The sequence below is a fragment of the Pelodiscus sinensis genome, chromosome 5 (genome assembly GCF_049634645.1).
Source record: "Pelodiscus sinensis isolate JC-2024 chromosome 5, ASM4963464v1, whole genome shotgun sequence".
Lineage (NCBI taxonomy): Eukaryota > Metazoa > Chordata > Testudines > Trionychidae > Pelodiscus > Pelodiscus sinensis.
In genome coordinates, this window is record NC_134715.1 from 42,519,322 (window position 1) to 42,544,475 (window position 25,154).

At 41.9% G+C, this 25,154-nt stretch overlaps 1 protein-coding gene across 4 annotated transcripts in view; it reads left to right on the plus strand.

Annotated features, from left to right (window-relative positions):
* Positions 1-25,154, plus strand: part of INPP4B (inositol polyphosphate-4-phosphatase type II B) — a 478,846-nt gene that overhangs the window by 301,171 nt on the left and 152,521 nt on the right. For all 4 annotated transcript variants that reach the window (XM_075929897.1, XM_075929896.1, XM_075929898.1 and 1 more), the window contains 3 exons: positions 4,190-4,301; positions 11,238-11,310; positions 19,338-19,485. In XM_075929897.1, coding sequence (XP_075786012.1) covers positions 4,190-4,301; positions 11,238-11,310; positions 19,338-19,485 — 333 coding nt within the window. The remainder of the gene's footprint in view (positions 1-4,189; positions 4,302-11,237; positions 11,311-19,337; positions 19,486-25,154) is intronic.

Consider the following 25,154-nt stretch of genomic DNA (forward strand, 5'->3'; position numbering starts at 1 on the left):
TCTGACCCAGTACGACCGTTCTTATATTATGTTCTTATATTAATGGAGGAGGTGCAGGAGTTCTGGGGTGGAGGTTAGATGCAGAAGGGAGCTTGGGGTAAGGGATTAGGGTGTGGGATCTGGGATTGAGTTTGGCTGAAGGAGGGGACTGTGACCTGGGGCAGGGAGCTGGGGTATAGGAAGGGGGTTCAGGGTCTGGGAGGGGAGTGTTACCTGGGGTTAGGAGTACAGAGGTTTGGGTTGTGGTCTGGGGTTCAGGGTTTGGGAGGGTGTTGTAAACTGGAGCAGGAATGCAGGAGGGGTGCAGGGATTTGGGCTTGATGGGGGGGATAGCAGATTAGGATGCAAGATCTAGGAGGGGGTTGTGACATGAGGAGGTGTGTAGGAGTGGAAGCAGTGTCTGGGAAGGCCTATGGGGGCTGGAGCAGGGGTGCAGAAGGCTTGGATTATATGGGGTAAGGCTGTAGTAGGGGGGGCAGAGGGATTGGGGGGAGAAAGGGGCTGAGGTGCCAAAGGCAAGCTCGGTTGAGGAGACCTCACCTGGGTGGCTCCCAGCTAGCATCTCAGCAGGTTCCTTAACCAGAATCCCTGCCTTCCAAGCCTCTGTACATGCTCACAGCAGTTATAGGGGCTATGTTTGCTGCAAGCCGGGGGAGGGGCAATTGACATACTGCCTGTCCTACAAACAGGCAACTGCTATTGGCCAGAAAACCGGCCCATGGGAGCTCCTGGGGCTGAGAGTAGTGTGAGATGCCTCTGCCCCCTCCTCTGGGGCTCTCCGGATTCACAGAAGCACATGGCCCTGCAGCCAACTTTCCTGAAGGTCGAGCAAGGACAAGGCAGTCAGGGAGCTGGCTGAGGCTCTTGAGAGTTTAAACAAAGAAAATAACCTAATCACATCTAAACATGCCATATCACTTATATACCCACATCTTCAAGGTCCAGTCTATTTCTAGGCATGGGTATTCCTTTTCTGGGCATGGGTATCCCTGTGGTTCAAGTCGTCTTTTACCCCCAGATCCTGGTTTAAAACTCACAACGAAAAGCAGCAAGCAAATTCCCTTTCAGTTCAAATCTCAAGATTTTTGTCCCATTGGTTCTCCTGAAAAAGATTAATTGAACCACAGGGATACCTATACCCAGAAAAGGAATACGCGATATTTCCTAGCTACCTGCATTCAGCCCTTTAGTTACTGAATGCTGAGATGTTTAGAAAAGGACATCCATCATAACAGGTTAACAAAGTAAAATTAAGCATTGATTTATTAGTCTAACATTTGTACAACTAGAACTACAATATAAATATATGTTGATACTGTTGCATATTGTTCTGTATCTAATGCCCATATGTTTCTGTGAGGATAGGATAAGAACAAAAAAACAAGCAACAGCCCAGAGAGAGAGACAGAAGGAATTGACATGTTCTGTCAAATGTTTCCATTATTATTTTGATTTTATTTTGGTCATATGTGCCATTGTGCCCCCTCAACCATGATGGCTCTCTAATCAATTCATTTGCGAATTGAACCCAATTCTGAAGACTTCATTTATACCTCCTGAATCACAAAGACAAGCTTGCAGTAATGAAAGGTTAAAGAGTAAAAGCAAAGAATAGTCCTGTAGCACCTTGGAAACTAACGGAATTGTATAGTATCATGAGCTTTCATGGGTAACATCTTACCCATGAAAGCTCAAACATGCTTCCAGATTTATTTTTTAGCCTGAAAATTGTGTTTCCTTCAAAGAGCGAGCATAAGATTTTACTTTCTTAACTTGGGAGAATGAAACATTTTAATCTTTTCTATCCCCTTGGACTGAAACTAAATTCATCACTGCCTAAAATGCTTGGTTAATTTTTTTAAGGCTAACGGGTCTGATACATTTTGATCAGCATGATAAAACTTCTATTATGCTGTAATGAACTCAGTCTTTTACCAGTTGCACTGGACTTGATACACGAGTTTTAAAGTCTATATTTGACCTGGCAGAAGTAGTTTTCATTACATACTCCCTTTCTCCTCATAGATTGATTTATCTGTTCATTACTGGAGCTTGGTCTACGTGTGCCAATTTTGACATAAGAAGGAGAAAAATGAAAAATTAGGTCAGCACTGCAGTCTGTAGTAATTCAAAGGAGGAACTGCCATGAATCAAGTGTTACCTTTTCTTTTTAAAAGAACGCTTGCAAATTATTTTACATGAAATTTAAAAATTGTTTATGTACTGTTATTGATAAATACTGTTTGTAAACTGAAAACTTGATTCTCTAATACTAATTTCCATCCCTATTGCATGCTCATTGGTCTTTTAATGTAGGGTTTGTGTGCTGAGCTGCTGGATTGTTTGCATTTGGTTTTCATTTTTGTTTCATGAACTTATTTTCATGGAACAAAAAAAACCCCACATTACACAAAGATTTATAAAATGTTACAAAGTCAATGGAAGGCAAAATTATATTGCTGTACTATCAGAGAACAAACATTTTAAGGGTCTCTCATTTTAGGTAACAATGGCTAGAACTAATAAGTAAACATTATCTTAAAACACAGAGGTCACTACATTTTAAGAATGTGGAAAGTGTTCCAAATTACTACTGTGAACCAGATCGTGTTCATTCAAGTATATGCTTAACTTTCCACTCTGGGAGTGGGCTCATCGATTGCTTTTGGAACTCTTCAGAGTGTGTAAAATCAAGAACAGCACAAAGTTCCACTGCAATCAACAGGTTCTCATTGCAGGATTAGAGACCTTATTAGCCTGAGGCAGTCACTTGTGTAAGAACATGGAAACAGCCATACTGGATCAGACCAAAGGTCCGTCTAGCCCAGTATCCTGTCTGCTGCTGGAGGCCAATGCCAGATGCCCCAGAGGGAGTGAACAGAACAGGGAATCATCAAATGATCCCTCTTGTCACCCATTTCCAGCCTCTGACAAACAGAAGCTAGGGACGCCACTCCAGGAGCCATTTAATCTCCCTCCTAACGTATGGAAATTAATATTTATTTACTGTTTCATATGTGAGGATTGATTTAGTTTTTTATAAGGCACTATAAAAAGATTGAGGAAGACACATACATTGTTTTCTCTGAGACTCCTTCTAACAATGTGTGTATTTCAGACTAAAAAAGCTTGAAACTATTTCCTAACATTACTCAGCTTCTGAATGTTATTCTTTCCCAACATGCCAACCATAGAGCCCTTCTCTAGTCCTGTTTCTAATCCTATCATAACAAAGTCAAGCTCCCCATTTTCACGTGTATGGTCATAAATAGGGATCTGTGTCTGTCATGGAGATCACAGAAATCACAGATCTCTGACTTCTGCATGGGCCAGTATGTCTATCCCAGGGCTGCCAAACAGCTGGCTCAGGGGTCACTGCTGGAACAGCCCAGGACCAGCTGCACTCATGGATGCACAGGTGGTCCTTGGGCAGCAGTTGGTGTGGCTGGCCACAAGGGTTTACTAAACCGTGGTCTCTGGGGTGGCCAGAGCAGCTGCTACTCTGGTGGCTCCTGGAAGCAGTCCCTGGGTAGCTAGAGCAACCACTGCTCTGGCAGTTCCCAGCAGCTGGTGCCAGTGGCCTTTCAGGTTTCACTTTTGGAAAAAAAGTGTTTTTTCAAAACGCCATGATGTGATTATGCAAATGAAACACAGGAAATTCAAATACTGGCTTCATTTGCAATTTCGATCTGTTTAATTTACATCCCTCTTTCGTAAGAGGGATATAGTCTAGACCTAGCCCCATTGACATAGCTACTGTTTCTCAAAGAGGCAGATTAATTATGTTAATGGAAGAAGTTCTCCCATAGGTAGCATCTTCATTAACATGCTATGGTGCGGTTCAGAGCTGCTGTAGCTTTTTATGTGTAGACCTGCCCCTACTCAGGAGAACAGTTAGCACATATCTGGTATTTGTAAAATAGTTCCATTTTCTTTTAGACAGCACTCACCCATCTTGAGTTGTAATTAATATATGCAAAGTTCTTCTTATAAGCAGTGCTGGGCAAATAAAGTTGCTGTCCTATTGTTACAATTTACTTTATCGTAATAGAAAATTAGATAAATACAGATGAATGTGGCTACAAAATAAATAGAAAAGCAAATGTACATGGACATGAATATTTGTATTGATGTGACTAGAGGCTGCTGAAGAATACAACTTTTTAATAGTAATTATTTTTGGTTTCAGGACTTCTGATAGTGGAAAGACAGTTGGTACCATAGATGTCAGCCTTGTGAAGATGGGGGAGATAGAAGAGGGGAAAGCAGACCACATCACAACAGATGTGCAGGGACAAAAGGTAGGAAATCAGCCAGCTCACTGCACAAATTAAATTGGAATGATCTGTGGTGCCAGATGCCAATATTACTAATACTACACTGGGGTTTAAGTTCTCATTATTCAAGAAAGCAAAATGAGAAATCAGCTCTGGAATGAAGTGTAATGTATGTGCTCAGGTCTCTGAACTCAAAATTTGTTTGCATAGAGCTGTGCCAAATGATACTCTATCCTCATGCTCTCCCCTCCTTGTCCCTTTGGCTAGAACAAAAGTACTCATTTAAACCTCAATCAACCATAATTGATCACTATCTGAAAATGGTCATAAGATGATAAAAGGTAGTAAAGTTGTGAATGGTCAAAACTTGGATTTGGCTTTACTAATAATAAGCACAAAATGCATTAAATGAACCATAGCCCAAGATGCCTCCCCAGGCTATTCCTCTCTCAGCTCAGCCCTGTGATCTGGATTCTTTTGCTGCAAGAGGACCACATCCCATGCTGCCAAACCACCTTATTTAGCATAAGTCTACCCTGTAAAATTAGGTCACATTTATTTTTCTGCCTCCAATTTTACAAAGTCAGTGCTGCCTGTCCCCACAATTCGGTTAGGGAAGTGTGTCCTTACTACCAGGGCTTGCATCAACTCATGGAGCAATGCACTGTGAGCTGCTGTCCCACAGTTCCTGCCGCTGATTGGAATTCTGGGGTTTTGTCCCATTGACAAATGGGACAAACATATTTTGTGGGTTGTTTTGGGTACACGTCACCAGCCTCCCATGATGTGCTTTCCTCTCTCTCTCCCTCCCTCCATTCCTGAAAGGAATGGCAAACAATTATTTTGGTGCCTTTTTTTTCTAAGCCTGGGTTTACCCAGGCAAATATCATAGCATGGCAAGCATGGACCCTGCTCAGCAGTACACTGCTTGTTGTAAGCATCACGAGCATCTCGCACATGATCCTGTGGTATTTGTAGAGCCTAACCAAAAGCTGCCGTGTAGACGAATGTGATGACATGCAATGTGCATTTGCCAGAGGCAGTTGGGCATGTTGCCATGGTGGAATGCTGCTTCTGGGCCCAGGAAACAAGCACTGAGTGGTGGGACCCCATAGTTATGTAGCTATGGGATGAGGAACAGTGGCTGCAGAACTTTTGAATGCATAAGGCTACTTTCATTGAAGATTGCGAATTGCTTTCCCCAGCCCTGAAGTACAGCAGTATCAAAATGATATCTGCTCTGACAGTTGAGAAATGAGTGACAATAGCTCTGTGGAAGCTTGCAATGCCAGATTGCTACTGGTCAGTCCGAAATCAGTTCGGAATGGGTAAATCTACCGTAGGGGACTGCTGTGATCCGCATAGCCAGGACCATCAATACACTTCTATTAAGAAGTGTATTGACTCTGGGAAATGTGCAGGATATAATGGATGGCTTTGCTGCAATGGCATTCCCTAACTGTGGTGAGGTGCTAACTTTGAGCAGCCAGACACTAGGGAAATAACAAAAGCACGGTGAGGTGCACCATGTTTCCAAGAGGCTTTGAAAACCGGTCTCATGAATGACCCAGTGCTGATGTGACTCTTCTGTGTTGTTCATGCCCCCCCTTTTTTACATGTACTGCTTCAATCCATGCATTTTTATTATGCTAACATACACTGAAGAGAGACCGCAAGGGATAGCAAAGATAACCTACGTCTAGGGGCCTGATAACATGGAGTGGGGGCAAGTACACATAGCTTACAGTTGCACTGAGCAGAAAACAAAGCTGTGGGAATGAGAGCCTTTTGATCCGTGAACTCTCTCCTGGAGCGTCATACATATGGAACCAGAACTCCCACCTCACATTCTTGAACACTTGTGAGAGGAAGACACGAAACTTAGTGAAGAGGGCAACTGGTTCATCATTGGGTACAGTGGGGCTCTAAGGCAATGGTGAGCAACCTGTGGTTTGCGAGATGCATGCAGCCCATCAGGGTGATCGGATTGCAGGCCACGAGACATTTTGTTGATGTTGACAGTCTGTAGGCACCACCATGAACAGCTGTCAGTGGCTGTAATTCTCTGTTCCTGGCCAGTGGGAGTTGTGTGGGTGGTGCCTGCAGGTGTTGGGACTGTAGGGACATATTGGTCACTGCTTCTTCTAGCTCCAATTGTCCAGGAACAGCAAACCAGGGCCACTAGGAGCTATGGAGGATAGTACCTGCAGACAGTCAACATTAGTAAAATGTCCCATGGTTCACAATCAGATTATCCGGCTAGGCTGGTGTACGTGCTCTCCATCAGTGTTGGCCGAGCTCAATGCATGGAGGCTTATCAGCCTCTGAGGAACACCTCAAATCACAGAATATATCTTCCTTTGTCCATCTCTTTTTTTTTTTTTCCTTCTTCTAATCTGGGACAGCATTTGTGTGCTGGTGTGTGGGAAACACCCTCAGACAAGGTTCCAGGTGCAAGGAAAAAAGCCCATTAGGGTAGACTTACAGAACCTACATTGTTGAGAGCAAATAAACTCTTGCAATGAATGAAGCCCTTTGCAAGCAGTACATACGTAGCTTTAAAATACAAGGCTGAGTGTTGGCAGCCCAATTTAGTTTGCAGGCAGGCACAGTAAGCCCAGAGGAAAGGGTAGGAGCGATCTTTTGCTGCTGCTTCTCAAACCCCTCTGATTAATGGCTGCAAAGTATATTCCCCATTTCTCACAGCAACCTCGATGTTGCTTGAGTGTTTAATGGGACAGATTACTTCAGGGCTAAAACTTAGAAATTTCTCCCATTTCACCAAGGTAACCATGTGTGATATTGGTCTCCTGAGAGTAACAGAGCTGGAAAGCTATCAGTTGCTGCAGGAATCTGAGCAGAGATTGGGACATTTTGCTCCTACACTGTGTGCTGCAGTGATTACAGATGGTTAATACTGGCATGGTGTGGAAAAGTGTCCTACTATGGCAGATGGAATACAATAGCTCTTCTCAGAAATCTTCTGCAAAGGATTGCAGAGTACCTCTGGGAAAGGTTTGTAGAGCTATCTATGGAGATTCGCAATCCATCCCCAGGCACATAAATAACCTTTTCCATGGAGCACCCTTTGCATAGCTAGACTGGCTGCCACTGTAACTCAGTTGTGTACCTCAGATGGAACAATAACATTAATAAATATGGAATTGGAAAAGTTTCAGAAAAGGGCAACAAATTATTAGAGGTATGGAATGACTGCCAGATGAGAAGAGATTAATAACACTGGGATTTTGGAAAAGAGATGACTCTTTGGGATACAATGGAGGTCTGTAACATCAAGTTTAGTTTGGAGAAAGTGGATAAAAGAGTTATTTACTCCTTCTTATAACTAGGGATGTAAGTGACTAGTTGAGTGACTACTCAGTTACTTGCTTTCCTCCCCTCTCCTTGCTGCCTCTGATACAGAGGCAGCAAGGGAGAAGCAGGAGCCAGTGCTGTGTGAAGTTGGGGGGAGCTGAGGGGCAGAGGAAGCAGAGCTGTAGCAGTCCTGGAGCCGGCCCGAGCTGGGACTTCTTAGCCCTGGCTCGTGCCGGCCCTGGGAGCTCTGCTGCAGCTCTGCATTTTAAATGTAGTAGGAGCAGGGCTGCCTTCACACCTAGCTCCTACTATGTTTAAACTGCAGAGCTACAGCAGGGATAGCTCCTGGACCCAGCGCAAACTGGGACAGAGAGCCTACCCTCATCGACTACACAATTAGCCAGTTACCTGCTTCTTAACTTCCTTACCCATAACAGAAGAACTAGGGGTCACCAAATGAAATTAATAGGTAGCAAGTTTAAAGGAAACAAAAGGAAGTACATCTTCATACAATGCACAGTCAATCTGTGGAACTCCTTGTCAGAGGATGTTGTAAAGGCCAAGACTTCAACAGGATTTAAAAAAGAACTAGATATTTGCTCTTACCAAGGATGGGCAGGGATGGTGTTCCTAGCCTGTTGGCCAGAAGCAAGGGACAGAGGATCACTTCATGATTGCTTGTTCTGTTCATTCCCTCTGGGGGCACCTAGCATTTGGCCACTGTCAGAAGACAGGATACTGGCTAGATGGGCTAGATAAATCTTTGGTCTGACTCAATGTGGCTTTTTTTATGTTAAACTCAATTTCATTCAACTTCTATAGTGGGGGTACAAATATGCACTTATATGGCTGTTGGAGAGAACGTATTCTCCACTTCCCTGCTACATATTCTCTTCCTCATAGACTCATAGACTTTAAGGTCAGAAGGGACCATTATGATGATCTAGTCTGACCTCCTGCACAGTGTAGGTCACAGAGCTATCCACAGAGGCTTAGGGGGTACTGGTGGCATCCCCGCTTAGAATGGCATACAGTTGCTCATAGAAACAGAAGGTCTGTGGTTCACAACTGGAGCAGCTGTCTGACTCCCATGTCTTCTGGTGTGCAGGTCAATCCTGTTGAATAACACAGTGCTTTGTCTATACTACTCCTAGTGAAACCTGGGCAAGTCAACTCTAATGGTACACTTCTGGCTGAGATGGAGTACAAGCATCTGCTTTGCAAGCTCTTTGGGTCAGCAGAAAGGGCTCAAATGTGGACATGCATGTAATAAATTTGACCTAACATGCATATATTCACCTAATGCTGTAGTGTGGACCACTCCTTACTAGAGGCAATTAATGAGCTATACGTACAATAGTGAATCAGCAGGAATTAAGTGGTATCTCCTTGGCAATACTTGTTGTGGTGAGTTGATAGGAGAATGCAACAAACTTCTTACAGCCATAGTTTCAGTGGTCTTGTGAGATGCATTTGTTAGTGTGTGTAAATGGGTTATTTGCATGTGTCAATTAAATGGAACATTTTTACCCAATTTCCTGTTTATGGTTGCGAACAGCTGAGGATGCAGTTTGAGACAACTTTTTGAAAATGTCATCTTTGTTACTTATGGATTCCTCATCCATATATTGAAATACCCCAACCAATTAGTTTTGAAGTGAGTATACCGATCAGTATGCTGAAAGCCTGTACACCCAGCCATTCAGGCAGAAGGAAACTGATGGCAAAGGCAGGGTAACTGACAAACAGCCTGAATGGGCATCTGGACAAGATGGGGGTGGGCCCGGCTCTGTGCTCCCAGAACGGGTGAGGCAAGGGGCAGGGGTGGGAGCAACCAGTCCTCCATGCTTCCCCAGAATGTGCCCCCTCCCCAAGCCCTCAGAGCTGCATGGAGAGTGTGGTGCTCTGGCAGCGATTTAAAGAGCCAGGGCTCCAGCCACTGCTGTTGCAGTAGCCATGATGGTGGCCAGGAACCCTGAGCCCCATTGGATCCACAGGTCCTGGCCCAACTGTGCCAACAATCCTGCTATGTGTATGTGAGGATCAGGTTGTTAGTATCATTCAGAATTCAGAGTCAGGTAGAGGTTTCTGTTCTCATGTTAGTAAGCCCTGAACGTTTTCCTTAGTGCAAGGTCAGCTTGAAATGGAGGGGGAGAAAACTGAAATATTCACTTTGAAGAAGAATGTATTATGCTAATCACTGACTCCTTGGCTACACACTCAGGCCAGTGAAACCCATGTGGTTCTGCTAAGCAGAAGGGCATAATTTTTTGCATGGCACAGAGCATGAGAGGCAGGCAGGTCCAAGTCTGGAAAAGCCGTGGGAGAGACAGAGGTGAGAGCAGAATATCTGCTGCTCTTTGAATTCTTTTGTCCTCTGTCCCAGCCCCTGTGGAAGGGACAAATGGCATCAGCCCCCAGAGCCTATGACTGCTTCACTGTTTCAGTAGCAACTGAAGTATTTTTGTCAGCCTTCCCAACATGATGGAAGGTTCCTTCTCTCATACGGCACTAGACAGAATGATACAAAGAACAGTTGTGCTTAGCCAGTCTGTCTTGTTTAGGATTTAGAGCTAAAGGCAATAAAGGAAGCTTGTGTGATGGCTTTCAAAGGGGGGGAAAATGTAGGCAAGATTCTAAATTACATTAGAACTCAGAAGATTCTAAAACATTAGAACTCAGAAGAGGAACCTATAAAATGGTTGAAGATTATATAGAAGTAAATACAGGTAGAACCTTCTTGGTTTGGCACACTCAGGACCTGACTGGTCCTGCATCAGGGAATTTCCTGGACCAAGGGAATTCAGTGCTGACCTTCCTGCCCTTGGCAACCAGCCAAGCTCTTGCTTCTGACCCCCAGGGCACTGTGGTTGCACTATTCTGGTCCCTGGGGCACCATGGCTCCACTCCCTGGCTGCCAGACCCGTAGCACCCTGGTTGCAGGGCTCACCTGCTTGGGCCACCTAGGTCCCATTCTTCTTTGGTCTGGAAACGCTGTTGGTCCCAACCCTCCAGTTTTCCCTCCTCAGTGCTCTGGCCCCAGTGCATGCATGAAGTTGCTGATTATGCCGAACCAGCGGTGTTGCCAGACTAGGAAATTCCAGATTAGAGGTTCTATCAATAGTACTAAAAGATGAAATGATCAAGTAAGGAAAGAAATGTCAATAAGGGGACAGCATAAATAAATAAAATTCCCACCCTGTTTCCCCCCCCCCACGCTGATTCAATCCAAATTGCTTTTGTAGTAAATCATGCTACCTCTTTGTTATGATTGTGAGATCAGCCCTGTTGAAAGAAATTTCTTTGAAACTGTGTCATCACAAATTATTTTAGACTCTTCTATTGTCTTGTTGGAAACTTCTGTCTACTGCATTTTAGGACAGTCCTTCATGCTTTTCTTTCTTCTGTAAAAGACTCCAGTTTTACAGCCTGTTATTAAAAATTACAAGTGAGTTGTACAGGGAAAATGCAAATTAATAATTAAAAATAAAATTGTTTCACAAAACAGGATTGGAAATGTAGCTTATCACAATTTTTTTGCCCAAGGCCTTTCTTATTTAACTGTTTCACATTCCTTTCAGCTACTTCTGAAAAATTCCATTTGTGATTGTTTCCTTTCAAAGTGTTATATCTTTTCTCTTGTAGTGTGCATTGATGTGTGAATGTACAGCACCTGAAGGCATAAGTGGTAAAGACAGCTTACCTTTATTAAATGCAGGTAAGTGTTATAACATCGAAAACTTCTTAAAATAATTAGGCTTATAATATTCTATTAGGTTACCTTTGTTAGTGGGAGAACTTAAGGGAAACCACCAAAATCTCATGCATACAATGATTTTCAACAGAACACTTTTAAAATGTGCCCCATTTACTGTTCACTTGCAGTTTAAGATTTGCATTTCTGTAAGCACCAGCCACTGAATATTTAATAAAAGCAAACTAAAAAAAGATGGTCAAAGGGCATTTTAGTAATTCAAAGAACAAGATGTTCGTAATTCCTTTATGTATATATTCTAATGCATTTTGAGTAGATTGTCTTGGAATGAAATAGAAATGTGCTGCTATACAATAAAACTAGTTTTGAAGGGTTTCAGAACTGCTGGAGATTGAAAAATTATCTTGAAAAAGCTACTTCTAGAAGCTGTCTTCACTCACTCGAGCATTCCGGTTGACTATTTGTGTGAGGAAAGATTTGCGGGAACTGGCCCTGAAATGTTAGACTTATTGGTACTCTGCTGAATACTCCCATGTTTGGAGCCTGATCCAATACCTATTGAAGTCAGTAGAAAGACTCAAATTGACTTGAATGGGAATTGGATGCGGCCCACCATTTTTTTTATTTTATTTTTTTTGTAACGCATGGTATTGCATTAATGGCTATAAAAAGTACTTAATTTATGACTTGATGTTGATATCAATTTCACTCACCTGATTTGAATCCTGAGTATTCCTCTCCTGCTGTTTATATAATGTTAGTTGAGAATATGTTGAAAGACCTGCAATTTTAAAAGGAAGGGGATGTTGACAGAGCATTTTGAGTTAAGAATCTGCTCTGGAGCTAGGGTTGCCAGGTGTCCAGTATTCACCCAGACAGTCAGGTATTTTTGCCTCCTGTCCGGTTTAAAAAAAAAAAATCAGAGATTACCTGAGGTGTCCGGTATTCTCTGACTTTTACCCTAGCCAGGAAGTGAAAATGCTGGGCTCCTGGCAACCCTACAAACACTCAGCACCTGGTCCCCAACAGCCCCAGTCCCCATGCTTACCTGGTTCCCCTAGGCTGCTGGCACAAAAGACCTAGGGGAAGCAATGCTTCCCCTGGGTCTTAGTGCTTAACTGCTCCCCTGTTCCCTGTTTCTTCTTCTTTTTATTTTTTCCTCAACAACTTTGGTGTCTTCGCCCCCCTTTTTTCCCCCCATCAACAGAATTTTTTCCTGTTTTTTGGGGGGGGGGAGGGGAGGGTGTTTGGTATTTTTGTTTCAACCATCTGGCAACCCTATCTGGAGCTCACTTAAGTTTGACAAAGTTCATATGTTCAATCCATTTCTTTTTCATTATACTAAGAGATATGGCATGATGGTGCAGCATGCTATACAAGTATTATCAGTCTGCACATAGGAATTTACATCCCTTAGCAGTAAGTAGATTTGTCTCCAGGGAGACCAATGCTGCTACAATTAATGCAGCAGGGTTCTATTTAATGGGTCTAGTTAAATTACATTAAATTGATGGCAGATCACTTACAGAGACTCATAGAAGTCATGGAAGCCTTTAAAAATATTTGCTTTTCCCTATAAATAGATATCACAATATGTTCCTTGTGAATTTTGAATAAAGTTGGGAAGGCTCTCTGTAACACTATAAAGCTACTGTTTATATTTTTGCATGTCTCTGAGGCACAGGATTTTGAAACTGACAATTCTGTATATAAAAAACCAGCTACAGATCCAGAAATGAGTCTTGACCATTCTGGATTCTGGTGGTTTTACTTCTGTTTTTGTTTGGGGGGGAAACAGGAAACACCCACATATTAGAAGAGAAGGAGAAATATTTTTCTGGTTGCTTAATTTTTTTAAATTGAAGCTATTTGGGGGAGATTATGCATTTACCTGAACTTTACCTCTGAATCAAATATGCAAAATAAATTAGTTGATTACATGAATGTACAGTTTATTACACTATTATCACCTCCACTATCTGGGTTTATATGAATCTTTCTCATTCTCTCTCCCTCCCCCCATATGCTCTCTATATACCTCACTCACTATGTATGCATAAATGTGTGTAAATGTGTATAATAATGTCTGTGTATTGATATTTGTGTATGTGTTCTGTTCATACACACACATATGCACATGTATGTGCATACTGCACTGCATATACCCGCTCCTTTGGGGGATTCTGCACCAAAACATTAAAAATTCTGTGCAAAATACCTTAAAATTCTGCACAATTCTGAAAATGTTGTCAAAATAACAGTTTTCTCCGGTTTCAGTTACTGTAGTAATCTATTTCAAAATGTCCATCAAAGCTTTCACATGTAGATGCACTTTTAAAAGAGAACTTTTTCCATTTTGCTCAATGAAATGATTTGAAAGTTAATACAGAAACAAGCTTCTTGCTACATAAATTTAACAATTGTGTTATAAATGTAGGGGGCATAGGATTGGGCAAGCTTTTACTCAGGAATAGTCCTCATTTACAAAAGCTAAATGTTATTGCCAAGGTCTAAACATTCACAAGCCATAGGCATATTCCATCAAAATCCTGAGACTGGCTTTAAAATTATTATTGTTTAAAACTCATTAACTTGGAATGCGTTTTTATTTGCCTCCTGGCTTTCTGTTTTTAAAGTGTTCTCCATAACTATGAGGTCTAGAAACTTAAAAAGACAAAGAAAACAAAAAAGGTGAGATTATATAATCACCTGACTGCAAAAGCTATGACTTTCAGAAAAATTCCAAATATCTCAATATTTTAAAAGAAGTTACAAGAGTTGGCAAAGCTAGAAATAAGGCTACTTGGACTCCTGCATTGAGCAAAGGTGTGCAGTATATGATCCAGAGTTTTCAACTGAAATGCTCCTTCATGAGCTCATGGGTAAAAGTTTTGACCATTTGTCAGCATTGGAGGCACTTGTAGGATGAAAATACAACAGCAACAATTGTTCAGTGATCTTTGTATTGCCTAAACTCTGTTAAAATGCAAAAAGAAAACTCTAGAGCCAAATTTTCAAGGTGGCCCCTTTTGTAAAGGTTTTTTACCGCATTACACACACAGATTTCTGTGTTTGAATACACTTTGGCTACGTCTACACTAGCATGATTTTCTGGAAATGCTTTTAACAGAAAAGTTTTCTGTTAAAAGCATTTTCGGAAAAGCACGTCTAGATTGGCAGGAAAAAGTGTCCGTGGCCAGTCTAGACGTGCTTTTCCACAAAAAAGCCCCGATTGCCATTTTCAGGATCGGGGCTTTTTTGCGGAAAACAAATCTCTGCTGTCTACACTGGCCCTTTTGCGCAAAAGTTTTTCAGAAAAAGACTTTTGCCCGAACGGGAGCAGCATAGTATTTCCACTAAAGCACTGACAATCTTACATGAGATCGTCAGTGCTTTTGTTCAAGCGGCCAGTGTAGACAGCTGGCAAGTTTTTCCGCAAAAGCAGATGATTTTGCGGAAAAACTTGCCAGTCTAGACATAGCCAAACAGTATTTTTATGAACATATGCAGCAGTTAAGTATTTATTGTGTTTACACAAGCAAATTTACTCAGGAATAGTCCACATAAATGTGTTTTTGCCAAGGCCTAACATTCACAAGCTATAGGCATGCCCCTTAAAAATCCTGAGACTGGCTTAAAAATAATGGGGTTTAAACAATAATAAACTTGGGATGGTTTTTTCATTTGCCTGTTTTTTGTATGTCATGAGTGCAAATTTACAGGTTCTTCTTGAAAATGCTTTAAATATTCTAAAGTTACATAGAGAGGGGTGCCTGATAACACAATTATGGTATTGATCTTTTCACGTTTAGGTTAGCATAGGAAATGAACTCATAGTGAATATTCCGCTCATAGTGAATAAAGCAAATAATTCCGCTGTGTAGGAAAGATAGAAAATATGGCAAAAGACCAGCTTGGCTTAACAAGGAGACCTTGCATGATCTCAAAATAAAAAAGGAGTCATATAAAAAATGGAAACTAGGACAAATAACAAAGGATGAATATAGGCAAGCAACACGGGAATGCAGGGGCAAGATTAGAAAGGCAAAGAGATCAAACTAGCTACAGGCATAAAGGGAAACAAGAAGACCTTTTATAAATACATTAAAAGCAAGAGGAAGACCAAGGACAGGGTAGGCCCACTGCTCAGTGAGGAGGGAGAAGCAGTAACAGGAAACTTGGAAATGGCGGAGATGCTTAATGACTTCTTTGTTTCGGTCTTCACCGAGAAGTCTGGAGGTGTGCCTAACGTAGTGAATACAAGCAGAGAGAGGGTAAGTTTAGAAGATAGGATACACAAAGAACAAGTTAAAAATCACTTAGGAAAGTTAGATGTCAGCAAGTCACCAGGTCCTGATGAAATGCATCCCAGGATACTCAAGGAGCTGATAGAGGCGGTATCTGAGCCTTTAGCTATGATCTTTGAAAAATCATGGAAGACAGGGGAGATTCCAGAAGACTGGAAAAGGGCAAATATTGTGACCATCTATAAAAAGGGGAATAAGAACAACCCAGGAAACTACAGACCGGTCAGTTTAATGTCTGTCCCAGGGAAGATAATGGAGCAGGTAATTTAAGGAAATCATATGCAAACACTTGGAAGGTAATAAAGTGATAGGGAATAGCCAGCATGGGTTTGTGAAGAACAAGTCATGCCAAACTAATCTGATAGCTTTCTTTGATAGGATAACGAGCCTTGTGGATAAGGGAGGAGCGGTGAATGTCATATACCTAGACTTTAGTAAGGCATTTGATACGGTCTCGCATGATATTCCTGTTGATAAACTAGGCAAATATAACTTAGATAGGGCCACGATAAGGTGGGTGCATAATTGGCTGGATAACCATAGTCAGAGAGTTGTTAATGGTTCTAAATCCTGCTGGAAAGGGATAACAAGTGGAGTTCCGCAAGGGTCTGTTTTGGGACCTGTACTGTTCTATATCTTCATCAATGATGTAGATATTGGGATAGAGAGTACGCTTATTAAGTTTGCAGATGATACCAAACTGGGTGGGGGTTGCAACTTCTTTGGAGGATAGGGACATAATTCAAAATGACCTTAGCAAGTTAGAGAAATGGTCAGAGGTAAACAGGATGAAGTTTAATAAAGAGAAATGCCAAGTGCTCCACTTAGGAAGGAACAATCAGTTCCATACATACAAGATGGGAAGCGACTGTCTAGGAAGGAGCATGGCGGAAAGGGATTTAGGGGTCATAATGGACCACAAGTTGAGTATGAGTCAACAGTGTGATGCTGTTCAAAAAAAGCAAATATGATTCTAGGTTGTATCAACAGGTATGTTGTAAGCAAAACTCGTGAACTCATTCTGCCGCTCTACTCTGCACTAGTTAGGCCTCAGCTGGAGTACTGTGTCCAGTTCTGGGCGCCACATTTCAAGAAAGATGTGGAGAAATTGGAAAGGGTACAGAGAAGAGCGACAAGAATGATTAAAGATTTAGAGAACATGACCTATGAAGCCAGGCTTCATGAACTGGGCTTGTTTAGTTTGGAAAAAAGAAGATTAAGGGGGGACATGATAGCGGTTTTCAAATATCTAAAAGGGTGTCACAAGGGGGAAGGAGAAAATTTGTTCCTCTTGGTTACTGAGGACAGGACAAGGAGTAATGAGCTTAAAGTGCAGCAGGGGAGGTTTAGATTGGACATTAGGAAAAAATTCCTAACTGTCAGGGTGGTCATATATTGGAATAAATTGCCAAGGGAGGTGGTGGAATCTCCCTCTCTGGAGATATTTAAGAACAGGTTAGATAGACATCTGTCAGGGATGGTGTAGACGGAGCTTGGTCCTGCCTTGAGGGCAGAGGGCTGGACTCGATGACCTCTCGAGGTCCCTTCCAGTCCTATGACTCTATGATTCTATTACAGTAAGTACTAGACTTGCATATATATTGGCAGCTTTCGGCTCGTGAGTCAAAACAATCAGCCATATGTATTGACTTATCCTTTTACATCTGAAGCTTGTCACTTCTTGTCTTGGTCAAGGAACATTGATGGGGTATCTTACGCTGCCGTGCAGTACCAGTTCTATCAATTAAGACAGGACTTAAGTGCTGTCAATAAAATCTCTTTTTCATAAACTTGGTCACCATGCAAGAGCAAAGATAGGAAATGTTCCATAGCGTTAGTAATATTTTGAACATATGCTTACCCCATCCCAGACGTCTCTCATAGATTGCCCTAGTGCGTAACACTAGAAAAAGAGATACTTTGTGACATTGGTCAAGACATGCAACCTCAGTGTTCCCGTTTTTCATCTATAAAATGAAAATGTCTGATTACTTTTGCATAGGCACTGTGAGATTTATAGACAAAAAATGCTGCTGTTTATCTGTGCTAAACGTTAAGTTTTATTATGTTTGCTTTTTTTAAATTTTGTTTTATCCTAAGTAATTTAGTTTAGAATAAATGTATTTTAAAACAGATGGTACCTCAGAGATCTAAAGCTGTACATGGAGGAAGAGTAGTTTAATGACATTTCTTCAAAAACAGGACAGTTTCTGAAAATAAACAAGCGCTATTTTAAAATGAGCATGTGCAACATTAGTTGTGTGTGAAGAGGGATGTAACTTTGCCCACCAGTTATCAGCTCGTTTATGTAGATCCTCTAGTTTCATTGTTTTCAGGCCTTTTCTGCAGTGTTTATTTTCATAACAAGTCTCATTTTTTAAAGTGCATTTATGAATCATTGATGGTTTGGCCTTTGTTTATTATAGCTCTGTTATTTGTGCTGCATGAATCAGTGTATGTAGGTCATAATTCCCACAGCAGAGAATTATCATGTAGGTTGCAAACTCCACTTGCTGATCTGCTTTTAAAAGCAACAGTTTCTTCAGCGTGATCACAGGTAATGCATTTCTTTGAATTATACAATAGTGAGTGGCAGAATCGATGAGAGGCTGGTCCAAGGTAGCTTTTACCAGTAATGTGAAAAGATCAGTAGCTTGATGAAGAGATGTTGTTGGAGGGTTTGGATTGCTATCTAAAGTCATTCTGAATTAAAAAACAGTGGTGTACGTGTGCACGTGCGTGTATCTAGGAAGTAAAAGAAAAGATTATCTTTTTCTGTGTTTACACTGTGTGCTGTTTCTGAAGAATCAGTAGAGAACAGGGAAAAAAGGATGCAAGGGCAGAGATAAGGAGAGCACAAAAAATTGCACAGGCTCATTATAGAGCATCATAATGCAATTTTCATGAAATTATGATAGTGTAGTAGACTTGAGGGGGGGGAACCATGTTTGTTTTTAGGTGCAAATGTGCAAGATTTGGAGACTTTGGCCCTTGCTGTAGCTGAGTATAACAGTACAATAATAAGCCCATTGCTGGATGTAGGGATAGTGTGTCTTGCAGGACCAAGCCCCCAGCCTGTTGCATATAAGTCTGCAAGGTGCTGAAAGAGGCCCTGTCCTCTTGTGCCTATAGCCAAAGGGGTGGAGAGGCGCTACTTCATGCCACAGGGGGGATATGACAGATCAGTGGGGCATGTTGTCCTCCTAAAGTATATATTCCACACCTGTTTGTGTTAATGACCATTATATATGTCTTTCTAGGAAAGAATTTACCACAATATCTAAATCGTTTCGGATGTGCTACATCTTACCCATGTGGTTTCACTTTTAAATGTATAGATATATGGGAGTTTAATAACTCAACTTTTACGTGGCTACTGATACTATCAGACATTTGCATGAGATTTCACTGTCTGTTTGTTCATCAGCTAAGTTTATTTTTTTACTTTTGTCTCATGAATGTGTGCAAGAGCGAGCATTCATTCTTAATGATAAATGTACCAAAAACCTACTGTACTAGGTAGAATTTAATTATCTACTGGTACAGCCTTCTGTGCTATGCTTTCAATTAATAATACGTTTATCTTTGTATTTCCAAACTTAAGTTTGGAAATACAGAGGAAGAACAAAATAACTACGTTTTTGGACTAAACTCTGGGGGTAGCTTTGGAAAGAAACATATAGCTACAATTAAGCAATGCCATATTTTTTTTCTTTTCTACAGTGTTAAAAAACCCAGTCTGTAAGTTGTATAGATTTCCTACGTCTGACAATAAGTGGCTGCGTATCCGAGAACAGATGTCTGAGAGCACCCTTTCTTTCCATGTTCCCAAGGAATTGATCAGCCTGCACATAAAGGAGGATATGAAACGGTAAGGACAACAAAATTATAAAATAAAAACTGTTAATACCTTTCATTGGGCAGTGTTCCTTACCTGAGGTAATATACATGATTATTGGTGAAGGTAAACTAAAATATTTTATGAAATGGGTAGGGAAATATAGTGATCTCATTGGCTGATTAGAATTCATAGCTATGATCATAATCAGAACAATTCATTGCTAAGACTCTAGTGACTTTATAAATTCTGAACAGCGTATTGTGTCAAATATACTCAAGGCTCTGAACTTCTGGGAATCAACGTTTGATTACTAATATAAATATTTTGAATAATTATCATTTATAATAACAATAACACATGACCTGGTGTGAATTGCTCCATAGAGAGCTTGGCTTTAGGCCTAGCAGCATCAAGGGGGAGGATTACTACAATATAAGCAGTAAGACATTGCACAGTTGGAATTAAGTCTAGGAGTAGTGACTATACAAACCACTTTCCTATAATTAATTTATATTTGTTAGTTAAAAGCATACCAGGTTTCAAATGTAGTGTTGTGTACAATTTTCCAATACGGATGTACTATCTAATTTAAATGGACTTCCAAGGAGCATAAACACAGCTCAGGGAAAGGAGGCCAAGAGCAAAAGGTGGCTTTAAATCCACTTTTGTGCCACTCATATTCTTAGCTTCTGCCATGGCTGGAACAGCTGCCTGCCCATGGACTGCACTGCAGCAGAGAATTTCCATAGATGCTGCCGTGGCTACAATTCATTCTCTTTGCTCCCTAGCATAACTTCAGTGCAGCCTGCAGGGTGGGGAGACCCGGGGCTGCAAACTTTGGTTCTATGCTGCTCCTTCAGTGGAAGAATTTTCACCGTGGCCTTTTGCAACTACCCCCCTTCTGTGCTACTGGAACAGGATGTGGCGGGCCAAAATTTTTCTGCACTGCCTCAGTCCTGTTTCTGTTGAAGTCTTTGGTAAAATGTCTCTTGTCAGCATTGGTGAGTCCAGCCCTTAGTCAGACTAAAGATATTCACCCTTATAAAAAGCGGAAAGTAGGTCAAATTATGAATATAAATAAAATAATGTAAGCATGTGTGGACAGCTAGAAAGGCTAAGACAAAACATGAGACTGTTCTACCCTAGGATAGGATGAACATTTTACAAATACAAGAAATGTAAGGAGAAGACCAAGGTTAGGGTTAGTCCATTACTCAGTAAAGGGGCAAAGACACTAAGGGGCAATACAGAAATGTCTGACTTGTTAAATTCGTTTTTTTATTTCAATTTTCACTAAGAGGTTAGCATTGAACATCAGTGTAATTGGGGTAGGATCTTTGGCTAATACAGGAAAACAAGTTTGGATAAGTTTTTGAGTGGATAAGGCCTAATTGAATACATAATTGAATGGTTAAGGAACTTGTTAAAGAGATCTCCGAGCCATTAGCAATTATTTTTGAGAACGGGGAAGACAGGAAAGATCCCAGAAGATTGGAAAAGGGCATATAAAACAAGGGAATTATAACCAGGGAAGAATTAAAAAGGGAATAAGAACAATCAGGGAATTATAGACCAGTCAGGTTAACTTTGTGTTTCTGGATGCCAATCAATTCATAAGCATCCAGAAGAAGATAAAGGGATAAGGCCTCATATCCTCCTTTGACATACCAAAGTTTTTTTTTAAGTAGAGGGGAAGCAAAAGAGGTGATTAAATCTTGATTGTTGTAAAGCTGTTGATGATATCTCACATGATCATCTCATAAATAAACTAGAGAAGTATAGTCGAAAGGAACTTACTATAAGATGGATGCACAAATGTTTGGAAAAGCCAACTCAGATAATAGTTATCAATAGTTCGCAGTAAAGTTGGAAGAGCATATTGAGTGGAGTTCTGCAGGATCTGTCCTTGGTCCAGTTCTGTTCATTATCTTCATATATGGTTTTGATAATGGCTTAGACAACACAGTTCTAACCTTTGTGAGACTAACAACAATGTTCCCTCCATGTGCAAGGAATTTGTGTGTTCCATCCATGTGCAGAATAAATGTTATGTGCACCAAGGCATGCACAGATGTGTACTACCAGTAGAAATACTTTCTCCTGGATGTGGGTATTCTGCTAATCAGCTGGGCGGCATTTAAGCTCCCCTGGGTGGCTGCCCAAGCACTCAGCTGTCAGGCAACACTGAATACCAATCTAGAAGGGTATTGCAACATTTTGGATTACAGCATTAGAATTGAAACTGAACTTGACAAACTGGAGAAATTGTCTGAAATAAAGTGGATAAAATTCAATAAGGACAATGCAAATTATTACTCTTAAAAAGGAATAATCAATTGCACACATGCAACATGGTAAATGATTGCCTAGGAAGGAGAACTGCAGAAGAGGATCTAGAAGTTATAGTGGATCACAAAGTAAATATAAGTCAACAATGAAACACTGTTGCAAAAAAAGCAAACATCATTGAGGAATGTTTTATCAGGAGTGTTGTAAACAAGACAAGAGGTAGTTCTTCCACTCTACTCAGCATTCATAAGGCCTCAGCTGGTATACTATGTCCAGCTCTGAGTACCACACTTTGGGAAATATGAACGCAAACTGTAGAAAGTCCAAAAGGAAAGCAACAAAAATAAAGATCTATGAGGAAAGATCAGAAAAAATAGTGCTTAGTTTGGAGAAGACTTGCGGGGGAAGAGGAGGAGGAAGGTTTGCCATAATAGTCTTCAAGTATGTAAAAACGTGTCATAAAGAGGAGGGCAATCTATTGTTCTCCCTACCACTGAGTGTAGGATAAGAAGTTTAAAATGCAACAAGGGCAATTTAGATTAGGCACGAGAACAAACTTCCTTACTTTAAGGGTAGTTCAGTAGTCAAGCAAATTACCAAGGGAGGTTGTGGAATCTCATCATTGGAGATTTTTAAGAGGTTAGACAAACACTTGTCGGGAATGGTCTAGAAAATATCCAGGCAGAGAATTGAACTCAATGTCTCTTCTAGACCATTGTTTGTATGATTCTGTTCAGATGTTATGATGATGGGGTATGATACAAAGTTTAGATGAATTATGGTAATACTTAATTCTACTCTTAAATATTGGTCATGCATTTTTTAAGTGGATAGCCTGTCTCTGCTTGGGAATACAAACCTGGGTTTTGTGGGGATTTTTATCATAGTGTTGAAATCGGGGTACTCTGGCTGCTCAGTTCAGTTGCTTCCTTAATTTTCATTACCATTCCATTGAAAATGGCAAATGATTATTGATGCTTGTACATTAACATTACGAAAACCATTACAGAATTTTACTGCATTGTAATAATGAGTTTCTTGTGTGAGGCTATAATTAATATATAAAAAAACAGGTGTTCACATTCTAACTGTAATTTAGTACTCTTATTAGAAATAAGGAGGTGAGATTGAAAGAGTAAATAATAGAAATATGTCTGTGTGACGGGGCGAACAGGCCCCGCACTGCAGGGCCAGGAGTAGCCCAGGCCCAGCTGGCTGAGAGGGCCCCGCCCTTCCGGCCCTGCTGGGCATGCTCCCGGCAGAGGCCAGGTATAAAGGCAGAGGGAGCCCAGCAGGCAAGCGGACAGCTAGGGGAGGGAGGAGACCAGGCCAGGCCAGTGTTTTTGCAGCCGCGGGGACCAGAGCCGCGGCCTGGGCTGGACCCTGACACCAAGGAAGCGGACCCCGACTCCGGGAGACCGGAACGTCCCCACAACCCCAGCAGGTCCTGCCTCAGAGGCCAAGGGGCCCCCGGGGAACCGGGGCGCGGTAGGAAGCAGCCCAGGGCAGGGGTCACAAAGTTGGGCTCGGCGTGTATCGGCCGGATTCCCCGCCGAGCCGGCAGGAGCCACAGACCCTGCCTGAAGGGCCCTGGGCTGGGACCCGGTGGAGAGGGAGGGCCCGGGTCCCCCTACCAAGCAGGCCCCCCCGGATAACCAGGCCTGGGGCCAGGAGAGGCTCCTCCGAGGGACTAGGCCTTTGATACCGTATATCCCCTGATAGGGGGGCCTGGACTTTGTGTTGAGACATTGATACTGTATATCCCCGGATAGAGGGGCCTAAACTTTTGGGGACTTTGGGGGTGCGGTATAGGCCCGGACTGAGACGCGGGTCAGTATAAGAAGGTCAGCAGCCCCCGTCAGAGGTGTACCCCCTGACAGTCTGTCTTATCTGGCACCCATCAGCATGGCATCTGTGTACCTGCCAAAGCTGAATAAAATAATTTCACCAGCATCCATGGAGGAGAAGAATTCTAGTCCACTTGCTGGATCCAGGAGACTAGAGGTAGAAGTCTGCTGCCCCAACCTCCTCTCGGAGTAGTCCACTTCCCCAGAAGTGCACACAATAAAGATCCATGCCTCTGCTTCTCCCTCATCCCTTCCATGAGAAATGAAGAGAAATTGCAGTTGATCTGTGGCTATGGCAGGTACTTTCAGTGTTGCTAGTTGGGTTAGTGCGTGTGTGCGTGCACGTGTGTTCACTGTGCTTTGGCAGAATCTGCGGTAGGAATACTGGCAGCTAACAGATTCTATGATGAGGATTCTACCAAATTAATAACACTGAAAAATCCATCATGGACTGTGAAATCTGGCTATTGAAGAGGAGACCAGATTTCACAGAGTTGAGTGACCACAGAGCAGTTGACGGGGAGTGGCAGTGGCAGTGCCAGCAGCAGCGTAGAAGTGAGATGCAAGTGTGTGACTTGTCCAGGGCCCCATGGTTGAGGTGGGGAGAAGGTGTGCCCTGGCCACCCACTGCACAAACACACCACCAGCACAAGGCCCCTTTAACTCCTAAATGCCAGGCTCCAGCTGTTAGTACTAGAGAAACTGGGCAGGGACAGGACTTCCTCTTCTTCTGCCTGGACTGCTCCCAAGGCCACATGACACACCAGCAGCAGCGCAGAATTGAGTGTGGCATGGCATGGCACATATACTTCTTCACTGACGCTGGTGGCAGCGCTGCCTTCAGTGCTGAGTGCCCGGCCAACAGCTGCTCTCTGGCTGTTCAGCTCTGAAGGCAGCACCGCATAAGTAAGATGGCAGTACTGTGAGCTCCCTATAATAGCTTTGTGATCCCATTTTGGGTTGGGACAACCATGGCTAACAATATCAGGAAATTTCAAATTTAAGTATCTTTGAAACCATGTAATTTACTATTTTTTGAAATCCTATGACCATGAAATTGACCAGAATGGGCCATGAATTTGGTAGGGTCCTATCTATGATTGTGGTGAGAGAGCAACTGGGAACCATGGCCACAATATACATAGATGAGCAACTGATTTCTATGGTAAATCACCTGGACAAGGTTTTTTGGTTGGTTTGTGTTTGTTTTGTGGTGTTTTGAAGGATTTCTCTAAAAGGAAAAAGCCTAGGAAATTACTTGGGAAAAAATTAAAGCTTTAGGTTAATATTGACATTAAAAGCACTGGCAGCCAGATCACTGGTAGAATGTTTTGCTGCCATTGCTGCTCATAGAACTAGTTTAAAAAAAAAAAAGGAGATTTCTGAAAACAGTAAATCTTGTTTTCTTGAAAACTGGCTTCACCTGAACAGTTATGTCTTAACCTGTACCTTCCCACTCACACCTAACCTTATACTCAACTTATCTTCCCCTCCCTCAAGTTTTAACCTCTTCATGGGGCTTCAAGTACCTGTAAATCTTGAGGGGGAAGGGAGGTGCCTGTG